The sequence below is a fragment of the Leptonotus elevatus genome, chromosome 5 (genome assembly GCF_054856555.1).
Source record: "Leptonotus elevatus isolate MCC_2025b chromosome 5, RoL_Lele_1.0, whole genome shotgun sequence".
Lineage (NCBI taxonomy): Eukaryota > Metazoa > Chordata > Actinopteri > Syngnathiformes > Syngnathidae > Leptonotus > Leptonotus elevatus.
In genome coordinates, this window is record NC_141243.1 from 19,818,206 (window position 1) to 19,833,194 (window position 14,989).

At 41.6% G+C, this 14,989-nt stretch overlaps 1 protein-coding gene across 1 annotated transcript in view; it reads right to left on the bottom strand.

Annotated features, from left to right (window-relative positions):
• Window positions 1–14,989, bottom strand: part of zdhhc8b (zDHHC palmitoyltransferase 8b) — a 52,558-nt gene that overhangs the window by 3,510 nt on the left and 34,059 nt on the right. The window contains exons 2-10 of the mRNA XM_086076264.1: window positions 6,559–6,680; window positions 4,568–4,725; window positions 4,224–4,396; window positions 4,010–4,112; window positions 3,801–3,892; window positions 2,999–3,131; window positions 2,469–2,574; window positions 1,361–1,467; window positions 226–1,286 (exon numbers count right to left, since the gene is read on the bottom strand). Coding sequence (XP_085932390.1) covers window positions 226–1,286; window positions 1,361–1,467; window positions 2,469–2,574; window positions 2,999–3,131; window positions 3,801–3,892; window positions 4,010–4,112; window positions 4,224–4,396; window positions 4,568–4,725; window positions 6,559–6,680 — 2,055 coding nt within the window. The remainder of the gene's footprint in view (window positions 1–225; window positions 1,287–1,360; window positions 1,468–2,468; window positions 2,575–2,998; window positions 3,132–3,800; window positions 3,893–4,009; window positions 4,113–4,223; window positions 4,397–4,567; window positions 4,726–6,558; window positions 6,681–14,989) is intronic.

Consider the following 14,989-nt stretch of genomic DNA (forward strand, 5'->3'; position numbering starts at 1 on the left):
TTTTTTCTAAGGCAAAAAAAAAAAATCAATTCATGGAACACATTTATGAATTCAGACAGAACTTAAGGATAAATAAGGATAACAGGACAAACACAGTATACTTAAGGCTACATGCTAGAAAGAGGTACACAGACTAGAGCTCCGGGGGCGGGGCTTCGGGAGGGGATAATTGTGTGCCCCCACCCCTACCCCGTGCATGCATTACCAGAGGGCTAGGATTCATACCTTGGCCCCCCCAGGCGTGGTGAGTCCATCCTCTCCTGGCCACTCATGTATGACAGTTTCTGGTGCGAGTAGGAGGGCGATCGGGGCACGGCAGGGGAGTGGGGGTGGTGGGCCGGGGAGCGGTAAAGCCCCTCAAGGCCTGACACCCTCCCGTGGTTGTTGTTCACATGATCTGTGTGTAAAGAGCTGGACGAAGTCCTGGGCGCTCGGCCCAAAGCGGAGCCGGCCTGGCACAGTACAGGGGTCCTCTGGCCGTAGCTCAGCCCCACCCCCATCAGGTTGTCCCTGGAGCCTCCATAGGCCGGAGGCGTGGGGCCTCTGGAACCGGCGCAGCGAGGCCCATCTGGGTAGCACGGGTTGCTCGGGAGGCCGTATCCCCCCGAACCTTCAAACACGCCAGAGTCCTGGGCGTAGATGTGCGTCTGGGAATGCCCGTGTAGCATGTGTCGCTTCTCTCTCGCCTCCATTTCCTTCCGCTCTTGAATGGAGGCCATGATTGTTTGGGAGAGGTTGTCGTAGCGAACTGGGGACGGGTCCCGCATGTGAGGGGAGTGACGGCCCACCCCCCTAGAGGACATAACTGGACTGTAGGTGGCAGGAACCTGTTGTCTTTGCCTCTCAGGCTCCCGCACGTGGCACATTTTGGTGGGCAGGTAGGGCGAGTGGAAGCCCACTGGGGGCATACCACGGTGGGCCATGCACTCACCGGCAGTGGGTGGGGTGCCACTGGGGTTCAGCAGGCTGTCGTAGGATAAGCTTCCGTTACGGTTAGAGAGCGTGTTGGGAGAGAAGACGTTCTTATATTGAGCAGAGGTCACCGTCTGCGGCTGCAGACCCACCACCAGCTGGCCCTTCTCTGATCGTTGGTGAGCCTGCTTCAGGCTAAGCGTCCGCGAGTTGACCGGGTTGGAGTCCAGCTGGAAAGGGGAAGACTTGAAAGTGCGGTGAAGGGGAGCATTGGTGTACTCGGGCAGATCTAAGTTGGGCTCAGATCGATAGTCGTGGCCACGAACACTCTCTTCCAAGATGGCGGAGGGATTTGGGTCATCGGGCATGACAATCTGGCCAGAAAACACAAGAAATGACTTTATTTTCTGCAATTTCTAAATAAACAACAACTGCATGATTATTTTACCTTGTCCCCTGCAGTATGATAGTGGACTTTCGGCATGGTGCCAAAGGACGGTCTGAATTTGTACATGGCCGGAGTAGAGGGGTGCGTCTTACCAGACAGGGAGCTTTCTACAGTATAATAAAGACAGAGGAAAAGATTATAGCAGACATTTCAATATTGATAGACAACTAAATCATACTCAGTTACCGAGCACGCTGATTTTACCGATTGGTTTGGACCAATCACAAAGCAACATTGTGTTTAGGGGGCGGGGCCGAAGCCGTGGGAAACAAACACACATAACATGGCGACCCCAGTGGACAAATGCCATGGACGCTACAATTAATTGTGTTTTCATAGAATTACTCAGTTTCCTATTTGAAGAAGTGCTTAGTGCATTTTTAGCAAGTAAAGATGTTCGTGTTTTTTTCGCCTACGACGACGACGACAATGTTCACATCCGTTGCCGTGGTTGGTCAAACAAGTTTGCTAGACGTGTAAAAATTGGCGTATCATCCAATCAGCTCGAAGTATTGTACATAATGTCCCGCCTTTCCCGAGCAAATCACGGTGGAGCGGTCCAGATTGAGATTGTGGAACTCCCTTGAGCGAATCACAATTATCAATCTGGCGATGAAAGATGCAGTACATGAAACTACCAGCAGGTTGTAATGTTGTTCTGTGGAGCAGGGCAAACGGTTCCCTCCCTGACGTATTGCACCAAGACACACGCTCTCTGGAGGGAACCCACAATGTAAGCACGAGATAGTGTTAACACGACGTGAACAACGATGGATATTTTACAAGATTTAAAAGCAACAGATCAAACTGCACAAGGACACATGCATAAATAGCGGAATGACCACTCAGAGGCTAACAGGCTGCGATTAACACTCAACAGATGTTTCATGAGGTACACCTGCACAATGTGTGATATGATCTAATACAAGACCTGCATTGAAAATAGTCTTTACGGAGATTGACTGAGCAAGCAAGAATGGTTATTCATAACCTTTTGGTTACATTCTACTGCAGATTTCAGTTCTTGTCCCAGTATGAGTCTGAATAGTAAATGACTGACAGAAGAGTTGGATGTAGAAATGATGAGTGAGATTTTAATGGTTCTTACCCTCACTGGAGGTCAGATGGGTTTTCAGCTGGTTGTACCTGTCGGCTTTCGGTGGCAACGGCGGCTGCGTTTCTTTTTCATCCAGGCCATCCAGGCTGCTTTTGGACTATGTGGATGAAAGCCGAGTGTCAAGAACATCCTAAACAGGTGGCTGAACAGCAGGTGCGAAAGAAACCCGTGTGCAGTGCATGTGCATACCCAGATGCCGAACAGAAATCATGGACTGCAGACATAATATTACATCATAAAAATTACGAATAAACAATGTTTACTTACTTTGTTTTTGAACATACTTTATTGGTATAACGTAGGCTAAAATGCTAAATCCTTAGCATTTAGCCCATAAGTGTAATCAAATTTGTCATTTCCTCACAATCATTTGTGTGTACTTAAGCTGTCGCCAATGATATACCGAAACAAGCAACCAGTAACGGCGGCGAAGCATTCACAGGAGTGCGTATCAGGGAGGCACGTGCTACAATTATGTGGAAATAACTACAAAATGTGTGTATTGAGTACAAAAAGGTCACCTTGGAGCTGATAATGGTGCTATGGATGCCGTTGTCATTGACCTTGATGGTGATTTGCTTGTCTGCGAGGTCTGGTCTGATAAACGGAGGTTGAATTTTGATGTGGGGCTTTTTTCGTGGGTCGAACGTGTACCTGCACGGGAAGACAACATGCATGATCACTTTTGATCTTTGTGTTGTACAAAAATCATCAGAGGAGTAATATACTGTATATGCAATTGTATATAAAGGAGCCTGCGCAGACAGGCCAGGTGAGTGATGTATTAGACCAATAATACAATCAATATATTAACTCATTAACTGCCATTGACGGCTATAGACAAAAATTAATTTGAACTATTTCTATTCGTTTAGCATGTTTTTCCACTTTTGTTAACAAGAGTATGAAAAACCTATAATTTTTTATTGTACATTTAGAACATATATAAAATGTGTGATTAATTGTGAGTTAACCATTGAAGTCATGCGATTAATGACAATAAAAAAATTTAATCACCTGTCGCGATAAAAAAAAAGAAGAAATTAGGGGCGTCATGTGATAATTTTTTTAAATTTTAATTAATCACATGACTTCACTAGTTAACTCACGAGGAATCTTAAATTTGACATCTGTTCTAAATGTACAATACAAACTATTCTAGGTTTTAATACTCTTGTTAACAAGAGTGGAAAAAAATGTTCAACTAATAGAAATAGTTGATTAATGAATTTTTTACGTATATAGCCGTCAATGGCAGTAAATGAGTTAAATTGTCAACAATTCAAAACACAAAAACAAGCCTGTGCTCACAGAGCATCTTACCTTGGCCCCAGAGAACTACATAAGACATACTCCACGTTGCCACAGCAACCTTTAGTGAAGGGATTAACTCCTCCACGAAACTTGCCCGTTACCTGAGGAACACAAAACCTTGGTTAGAGTACACACACACTCGTCCAGAGGCCTGATGCGTGAATAAGGCCATCAATGTTCCTTTTCTTCTTTTCTCCATCTATCGAGTATCTGCTCACTTGTTCATTTGTGGTTCGACCTCGCGCCACAAGCACCATGTGGAAACCCGTGAGACCCAAGACAGGAATAAAGAAAAGTCCAGCGATACACATTACCACCAATCTGGGTATTTAACCATTAAGGCAAATAAAAACAGCGCGCAAAACATTTACGAATGCCGACAACGGATGGAAACTCGAAGAAAAAGTGGTAAGAAGATTGTCAAAAGGATACGTAACGGTAGTGTGCAGAGCTCCAAGTCTCTCCCTGTGATGGAGCACAAAAATGAGGCCGAAGGTGAAAACTCCCATCATGTGGATGCTCAAAGAGAGCAGGAAGAGGAAGAAGTAGCGGTAATTTCTCCGTCCAATGCAGTTGTTGACCCAAGGACAGTGATGGTCAAAGTCCTGAGAATAAGGAAGACCATTTTTTTTTTCCTCCATTGAAGGACAAACTCTCGCTTCACAATTCCTGGATGTTTAATAGTGAAATATCTATATATCATCATACTATAATTAAGAGTCTTTCTGCGTGTAAATGTGCATTGATATTTCCACACACAAACATAAGACACCCACCTCCACGCAATTGTCACAGACACTACAGTGAGAGCATCGAGGCGGCCTGTAGAAGTGACAGGTGGCGCACCACTTCATCCGAACCTGAATGCCCTTGATCTCCACATTCTTGTAGAGAGGCGCTCGGAAGTCATCGTCCTTGTCTTCATCCTCGTCCGCTGTGCAGACATCAACATGAGTCAGGCAAGGGCTGGGTGAGCTTCTTTTTTTTTAAGCTTATGTGAAAAACCAACAGCAGTAACTTATTATTGTCCCTGTTCAACAGAAAGTTAACCTCTAATGTGTCCAAAGCTCCCCACAGTGAAGAACGCTAGGCTAGCTAGGCTAGGCTAGCGGTAACACAACAATGTGATATTATAAAAATGTGTACTCCGCCTCCATATTGTGTTTTACATGAATTGTAACAAGAACACACACAAAAAACACGCAATTTAAAAGCCTTCTTTTATTTTTTGTAATTAACAGCAAATGCTTTATTTACATACTAATACAATTGGGTCAAAAAAAAAAAAAAGGACTGACCAACTATATGGGTAATTTATTTAACCCAAAAATATAAATAACCCAATGTTTTTGGCTTATTGGACAAAAACAAACAAACAAGTTCTTGGGTTAGTTATTTTATCTCCAAAAATTAAATACCCCCTCCCCCAACAGAAAAGGGTTAATTATAAAAATGTAAATAACTCAAATTTTTTGGGCTATTTATTTATCGCCAAAAACTTAAATAACCCAACTATTAGGGTTATTTTACCCAAATAAATTAAATAACCCAACTTTTTTACATTATTTCTTTAACCCCAAAACTAAATGATTAAATTACAAAACAACCCAATTTTTTGTGTTGGGGGAAAAAATTGGGTCGATGGGTCAAGTCATCTGTGTTGGTTGTGTAAAACAACCCAATGGGGGGGGGGGGGGGGGTTTGGGGGTTGTTTCGTGGGCTATTCATTTGACCCAATTTTTTGGATTAAATGAATACCCCAAAAAGTTTTTTCCGCTCCTTTTTGACCCAATTTGGGTTATTTTTGACCCATCTGTTTGTAGAGTGTACCATTACGTGTCACCTCAGGATGCAAAAGTTATCCATTTCAAATAGTGAAATGCCACATTTCTAAAAAGGAAAACACCCCCTTTATAACACTATTGTATTTTATATTCAAGAAAATATCTAAATGGCACAGTTTAAACTTAGATTGTCGTCCCCTACACAGCATCAAAAATAAATGTCGCTGCTTTACTCATCTAACGCAGGATGAAGGGTTGCTGTTATAAAAAATAAAGCCATTGAATGCACATAAAGCAGATGCTGCAAGCTCATCAAAAGGATTTGGTATCTACTGTATCTGCTGTATCTCCTACATTGCTCTAGTTTTGAAATTAAATTGAACATGAGCACAGGTGGCAATTTTCTCAGTCATTACGTCAAGCATAACAGCTAACAAAAATCTCTCAAAAAATGTGGCATGTAGGCAAAATAAAACATCATGTTCAATCATTATTATTTTTTTGTCTTTGACTTTACTCAGCAGCCTGCTAACACATAGCATTTGAGACAACTGTTGTTTATAAAAACTTTGCAAGCATTAACTGCACACGAGGACAATGTGCACCACACAAGCCTTATGATAATTACTGCTTTACAGGAAGAGGTAATTGTTCCTCTGGACAGGTGCTTATCATTTACAAGCACATTACAAACACCGCCGCAGGGGAGAGTTGAATCACCTCACCACACTTTAAACCTGATAGACTTGCTGCTTAAGTTAGTCAAGTGTGTTTCTCCACATGGCAAGCACGTAAAAGGCTTGTGACACACCGGGAGTCCATTGGATTACATGTCGACCAAAAACATCCTCTATGAATCTTTGGTAAGTTAGCTCTCAAAAATGGAGTCGGATTTTCTTCTTGGAAAATACTCCACTTGAAATGCTTTGTACAATTCATTTGATGAAACTATAAGGAAAGGACGCTGAGAGCCGCACACAAACCTCTGGGGTAGACACCAGGGTCCATGAAGGTCGCCATGCTGAAGTTGGCCAAGACGAAGAGGAAGACGAGGCCATTGTAGAGAGGCACGACAGGCGAGATCACCTTGGTCAACCAGGGGCACCTGAAGGAACACACAAAGCGATCGCTATCAATCTCTTCTTTTCGATTCTGGCATGTTTCCATCTTACGAGTCTGTGAGCGGCCTGCAATCGCAGTCAAATGCAATTGCAGTGAGCCCTTGTTCTTGTTTTGAAAAGATCAATAACCATCACCGGTAACATGACTCCAGGGAGTGAAACAGTGCAGGGTAAAATGGTTAGATTTCAGAAAAACAAACATGATACAGCAGTGACAAGAAATACAGAAATGTCTTTGAATTAGGACAAGCAGGTTCACCCTCCGTATTACACATGATCTTAAGATCAGTTCACGTGCTCATTTAAAGGGGAAGTAACCCATCCCCCCCAAAAGTTATTGACAATAATATTCTCTATGGAGCCCCACTAGTCTAAATATGGTATCTGGTTAGTATTGTGTTAGTGGAATATGAGTTAAGCAGCAAAATCCAGCAGTTTTTAATCATTATCAGAAGGCGGCCATTTTGCCACTTGCTGTCGAGTGAAAATGACATCACAGTTGCTCAGGTGTCAGGTAACAACCAATCACAGCGCAGCTTCAGAATAACAGGTGAGCTGTGATTGGTCGTTGCCTGAGCCCTGAGAAACTGTGATGTCATCTTCAGTCGACAGCAAGTGGCAAAATGGCCGCCCCCATAAGGTGGATAAAAACGGCTGGATTTTGCTTCATAACTCTTATTCCACATATGTAATATCACATCAGAATGTCATGTTTAGACTAGTGAGGTCACATAACATAACATATTATTGTCAAGAAATGTTTAAGGTTGACTTCCCCTTTAATGTTTTGCTGCCTTCCCACATGCAACCTGGCCTGAGTGAGCCATCAAATCTTCAGTTTCCCCATTTCAATATGCTCGAACATCGACTTTTTCCTTTGCCTGCAGCCAGTTCTTAAAATTCTTCACATGCTGAGAATCAACAACAAGAAGCAACAGTGCTGGGAGGGTGGGGTAGGGTGGAAACACCGTCTTCACCCTATAACTCCCCTCCAATTTTAATGCACCACACAACTGTGTGTGTGTGTGTGTGTGGGGGGGGGGGCATCGGTTGGGGACCGCGGTATAGAGCAGTGCTGCGGTCCCCTGTCCGTGTCCCCCCCCCCTATTTTTTTTTTTAATGCACCACATATAAAAAAAAGGGGAAAAAAAGAAAGAAAAGAAAGAAAAATAAGCAACAGTGCTGCACAATCACCTCAAGTCAAAGGTCATAACTCACACATCAGTCATTCAAGCAATATTGTTCATGTGGGTTTCCTCAATATATATATATATATATATATATATATATATATATATACATACAATATAAATATATAATATCAAATATATAAAATATAAAATACTGTTTGGATGCAACTTAATTCAGTGACGTTTATGGAATTACTCAAGCAACATAATCTTAAAATCCATTTCCAAAGGCTCACCATTTCTACGGTTGCATCAACAAGTGAGCAAAGATAGAAAAGCAATTTTTCTGGCAGCAAAAGATTATGTATTTGTGTCTACAGTCAAGCCAGAAGCGAGAGAAGGAGAAAATGAAGTGCAACTGCCAGAATCTATTTTAAAATCAGAGCCACAGACAGCGTGGGAAGAAAAGGCGACCGAGAGAATGGTTGATTAGGATAACAGTCATTGGTTAATTGGGTTGCAGGGATAAGTAACCAAATATAGAATGCTTTATCAACACTATACAAGACAATTCTTGGAGAAAAAAAAACATGTCAAAAAGCTTACAGAAGAAGAAGCCAGTGCAACTTAAAGTCAGATCACATACCGTATTACTTTTTCTCAACTCAAAGTTTGTCTGAGGCTGTTGACACTGGAAGAAAAACCTGAATTGTCCGCGGTAATTAAAATGCTTACAAAAAGAAGACGAAGAGGTAAGATCAGCATTGAAATCGCCTCAACGGGGCCTGCATGCCAATGCAGAAGAGGAACATAAAGACAACATTGATGCAGAGGAAAGTCCAAAAAACATATTTCATCTCTGTCTTTTGGCGATGCGGAGAGGAAAGGGAGGATTAAAGAAGAAGAATTCACAGCTTCATCCTCGTGCTGGCAACGTGACGCACTGCCTCCGTTTGAATGAACGTTTCAATGAATGATTGATATGAGCCAGCAAATTAGAAGAAACACGCATTTTAATAGAAGTTGCCCTTTGGTTATCCCAGTTGGCTTCAAAAGTTAGATTATTTTTTTTTTTAATGTGTGTGAATGTTTAAGATGAAATGCATAGATTTTGACCCTAAATTAGAAAACTAAAGAACTACTAAAGAATGTTACTCAAGTGATACAGTTACAAAGGCAACTTTGCAGCTGCAAGGTTCACTGTACTTCCATCGGATTTCGGCTCACTGCTAATCTGCTCTCTTATAAATGCGTTAGACGTCCGTTTTGAATGAAATGTTTTTGTTTTTGTTTTTTGCCCCTTCACGCTCCCATTTCGCATTTACATTTCAAGAACCTCATTTAAAGGAAATGCTCTCTTTATTTAGAGTTTTGGACTCAACTTGAAGTTGATGTCAAAGTTTGAGTGGAAGAGCAGCAAGGAGAGAGTTACAATAATCGACAATGACAAGGATGGCGGTTTCTGGGTGTGAAGGCTGCACGGGGAAAGTTGCGGAAATGGAAGCATGCAGACCGTGTAATGTTTTTGAAATGTGCTTCGACGCTTAAATTGAGGGGAGAGAGGGACAATAGAATTGTCAACGCAAAGCGAAAAACTATTAGATTATGCCAAGGTGGATTTTGAACCGATGAGAAGTTTTGATATCTGCAATGTAAGGCAGTCGGCAAGGGAGGATGGTGGAGGGGATTAAAGCTGAACGATGATGAAAAATAAACTAATTGCATTTCCCCCCAATATTGCAACGTAATATGCAATTATTTTTGGGTCTTAAAGTTTAGACTTGCGCTAAAAAAAAAGGCAAGTGAATCATCATTATTATTATTATGAAAGATTTACCTCCTTTCATTGGATTTGTTAACTTCCGAAAACACTTTTGACTTGCAGTATTATGAGCGTTCAATACGAAAACATATGCAGGTATACCGTAATTCATTGAGAGAGAGCAACAGAGACACAAACATTTAGTACAGTACTGTGTATCGATCCCTCTGTTTATAGTACTGTAAACAATCCCGTCGTTTACAAACTCTTCTTATCATTAAGAGAACTACCACCACAGGGAGCAATGCCACAGCCCTCCGGGGCCAAGGGCCCCCGGGACGACCGCCCGCCTGCAGGAGAAGACCAGCCATCCCTCCCAGTGCGGAGGCTCCCCCCCATGGGGAAACACTGGAGCTAAAAACTTTAATTTAAATAAAAACAGTTAAACGCTGAAAGAAAAAAACAGTTAAACGCTGAAAGAAAAAAACAGTTAAACACTACAAGAAAACAGAATAAAAGGCAGAAGCAAGGCTAAAAGACAATATAATTAAAAATAGATAAATAAATAAAAGGGGTAAAAAAAAAAAATCTCATCTTAAAAACATCAATCAATCAATCAACTTGGCGACTTCAACAATGTTATCATTAATCCAACCACTAATCATTTTGAAGCATCTATCGTGTGAAACACTTCCAAAATAGGCTATTGCGAAACTTGTGTTTCCACGGTAACTGGAAGTGACGTCAATGACCATCAGACTTTCATTCAAGTCCAGAACAAAACATGAGGCAACGTGTGAGTGAGCGCTATGGGAATCAACGGGACATTTTTCAAACATTTGGTAATAAAAGCAAGTCGTCCCATTTAAGGGAACAATGTGTGTGCGTGTGTGTGCGCTTGTAAATGCTTGTGTCAAGGCTTTAGCTCTATCCTCCATGTTTTTTTAGCACAAGGAATGTATCAATCTTGCAATTCAATCATTCTGAATTGGACGGCACAGTTGAGTGTGTTGATGTGTAGCAGCCTATAATATACAGATAGCGAGAAGACACATGCTGCCAAACTCAGACCGGAGCACGTCCATGGATCAACCTGAATAAATCAGGATTATAAACCAAAGACAAGAACAGGGGTCAGCAACCTTTGCTGTCAAAAGAACCATTTTAGGCCTAATTATGAAAGAAAAATCTGTCTGGAGCCACAAAAAATTTGGACATTATGATGAATGAAATGTGTTAGTCTAATCTACTGAGGGCCCAATAGCTAATTAGACAAAAATATGCACCATCCAATTAATTTTCTTTTTTAGATTTCTTTCTTTCTTTTCTGCCTTTGTCAGATTCCTGATATTTTTGGCAATTATATGGACATATGGTAAAAATAGTTTGCCTCTTCTTCCTTTTTTGAGACATTTATGGCTTTTTGGGGGAATTTTTTTCTGCCTTTTTTGCTATCAATTTTCTGTTTATGTTGACATTTTATAGTCATTTGGGGGATTTCTTCTATTGTTTTATAGTTACTTCTTTTTGAATGATTTCTTTTCTGCTTTAAAAGAAAAAAAAATCTATTTTCTGACTTTTTGTTGTTGATTCAATTCCAAATACATTTTATGGTAATTTTCTGCCTTCTTTTGTTTTTGGACATTTTATGGTTACTTTTGAACATTTCATTTTCTGCCTTTCTTATTTATTTCTCTGACATTTTTGACAATTTCATTTTATGGTCATTTTCTGCTTTCCCCCTTCCTTTTTGGACATTTCATGGTCACTTTTCATCTGCGTTTCACCTCTTTCTTTTCTTTTCTTTTCTTTTTCTTTTTTGCTTAGACTTAAAAAATTGGACACTGACTTTTTTGAATATTTAATTATTCTTTTTTTTTTTAGTTAATCACTAATTCATTTAAATAATATTTTATCTAAAAAAATAAAAACAAGTATATAGAAACAATTACTACTCATTTATTTTAGAGATCTAAAGAGCCACATGTAGTTCCGCAGACGCAGGTTGCAGACCCCTGGACGAGAGGCTTGACTTGAAGTGCATGTTCAGGTATCTGGACCGCAGTAGTGAGGGCACTGAACGCCGCCCAAGTGCAGCTGGTGCCGGAATCTGTGTGTAAATGTAAAGCCCTCCCAGCCAGAAATATGTAACAGTGTGAAACCCAAGCTGGGTATTAGATTTGAGAGGGGATGAGAGGCCGGATTGTGACTAGCTGAACAAGCGGCGCTCAGACAAGGCGGCTCAGGGAAGTAAATCCGACAAAAGTTGCCTTGTGTCACATTCCTAGACTCTCCTTTTCCAGAGGGCTGCAACCTGCACGTGTGGTCACTGCCAAATACTCGGGGCAGGGGAAGACCCCGAGGCTCTTTCAGAAAATGTGTTGCATACAGTGACTACTTTTACATGCAGTCAGAATTCCGGTTTCTGAAACAATCGAGGTAACACGTTTACATGCTCATTTGTGTTCGATTGGAACAACCCGTTCGGCCCGCGGACAACGTAATTACGTAAAAAAAAGTTTTTTCCCGCTTTTAACTTACTATACGTTCAATAAAAGACATATTTATGTCACTCACCACGTAAAATAAAGTAGGTGGGTTTTCTCCTCGCTCCAGAAGTGTGATTCTTTGCAAGCGTCATGTTTGCCGACAATGGCTTGAGTATTTCCGGTGGGTTACACAGCAGAAGCATGGACTATGGGTCAGGGCTGGCCCTAGGTGATTTGGCACCCTAGGCAAAAGTGTAGATTTGATCTTTTACTTGTTTTGGTGTAAGCAATGGATACGTTCCTTTATTTGTTCGCAAGAAACATTGCACCGATCGATCAAGATATTCCGAATGCGTTTATATGAGCAAGAATTCCGGTTATGAAAGGAGTAACCCAGGGCTCTTAAGCATATTCGGATTTTTGCGCCTGTTTATATTGCCAATATTTGGGTTATTGCCTGCATGTAAACGGAGTCACAGTCCATCACTGACGTAAAGCTCGTTTTGCTGACGAATGATGAAAACCTTTAAAAAAGATATAATGATGGACCAAGCACTGATGGAAGTGGGTTTCGTCCATCAGTGTATTTGTCAGTCCGTCACCGATGTATGCCTGTTTTGCTGATGAATGGCGAGTGATTGACAGTACTGACCCTCTGTCTGTCAGTCCTAAACTAGTTTTGATGGAGCGATGAGGGAAGCGTGGCTAAAATAAAACGACGGTCTGACTCGTATAGTTTGGTTCGGCTTCAAAAAAACGACGGAAGGGTGCTGACGAAGAATGGACCAGTAAAATGTTGTAAAATGCCCACGCAAAAGTTTGGACTTTTACATACAGATCCCTGTTTAATTGGAATTGAAAACAACAACCGGAATCAAATGGTTTTTCAAATTAGAGCTACTTTCTGGAAACTCGAGTGAAACCAGTTTCACCATTGGAAGTCACAAATGGGTGAAAAAATCAGATTTAATTCATCGTCAGAAACCCTGATATCAAATATTTGCCAGGACTTGACTGGTATGTAAGTTTTTGGTAGAAAAAAATGTCAGCAATAGAGTTGATACTCTAACTCAGGTCGTTGACCTCTTTGCGCAAGCCTGAAACAATTGACCGAGCCGTCCCCATGTCGTCCATCCAATCCTCTTCAGCTCAACGCAAGACTGTTTTGGCTGCTATCTGCTCCTGCCATCTGCAAGCGAGGGCAGTCCGCTTCTCTTCGCACCTCCTACGGGAAACTGAGATTGAGCTCAGACTGAATAAACATGCTCAAGCGCACGCACGCACGCACGCACGCACGCACGCACGCACGCGGCTCTCCAGAGAACAGAGCAATCCTCTCAGCCCGCAGCTGACACCATGTGGGATGTTGTCGGGTTTTAATAAGGCTCGAGCATGTTGTTTGTAAAAGCTGATGATCGCTGATGTGACTTGCGGTAAAATATGAACGGGACTCAGAAGAGCTCTCTTAACAAACATGTCGTGTAAAACAGCCGCGCTTGTTCTTCCTTGTCACACTCGTATACGATTAGACTGCATTATAAATGACACCGTGTGCAATCATGTGCTGCTTGGTGGACACTTTCTAATGGATCAGCTGCTTGCCTTCTTTTCAGAGCGCCATTTGCTGAAATCAAACCTTCGCAAAGCAATCCTTTTAATTGCACGTCTCCCTTTTCTGCCACTGCTATCAATCTTTATATCGTGTTTGAGCTTTTGTTTTGGCTCATCAGCTTAATGAACAATTCATCAGTTTAAAGCACATACAAAGCTGGAGGTCAGTAAATGCAAGTCATTTTATTCAGTTTGACTCTACTTTTTAATTGTATCAAAGTTAGCAGTTGACTTTTACTTGGAAAAATTGTATTGCCACCAGTCAGGTGATGGAATTGATTATTTCTGCTATGATTGATTTCTATGGGAGGGGGAAAAGTAGTGATGGACAAATGAAGCTTCATGAAGCACTTGTGATATTATTTTACTCCTCTAGAAGGCACTTTTGGTTTAAAGATGCAGTGGAAATGTAACCAATGTATCTTTATCTTTAAGCTAAGAGCACCATCTAGAGGAGTAGAAAAATGTTGCAAGTGCTTCATGAAGCTTCATTTTCCCTTCACTAGAAAAAAGGTCATTAGTGAAGCAGACGACCAGCATCACAGAATGTCATTAGATTACGTAAAAAAATAATAACAATAACAAAGCTATTAGCTATTAAAATCTTCTTCTGCGCTTTCCGTTAACTCCCTGTGGCTGCGCTACAGCGCCACTCTAGACTTGGCATATACATTACAGCCATTAAACGTCCTCAGCGTTTTCTTTCGGACACACGCAAGTCTTAAAATGCTTCTGTGTGCACGAGATTCGTTTGAGGAACGAAGCCGGCTTTGCTTCCGTCTTATCATGATTACTCATTTATTTTGCAAATGTTATGTTAACACCTTGATGAAGTTATGTGCCCCTCACCCTCAGCAACTCCGCCAGTGTTGGAGTTGGTTGGGAGGTGACATCAGACCCCGCTACGATCCAGAGTGAGTCATACTCCCCCCCCTGAGAGGTCCGTCTCGGAGCAAGGACATCACCCAGCCCGAGACACTGAGGGCAGACGAGATGGAATGACTGAAGCCAGCACATTGGAGCAACTCTGGCATAGTACATCGCAACATCATCTCTAGAATCACAAATCCACAAACTCTTCCATTTAAAGTGAACCACTACATGAAAATCGACAGCATTTAGCCATCAACAACCGTGAAATAGAACACACAATTCATGAGAATAGAGCTCCTAAAATGTCAGTTATGTGAAGCCTGGCAACGTACACTCAGCTTTGACTGTATCGTACTAACTCCATCTTTTTTTCAATTAATTTCCATGCTTAGATGAATTGACACACATGCCTCCATCGCTCTACTTTA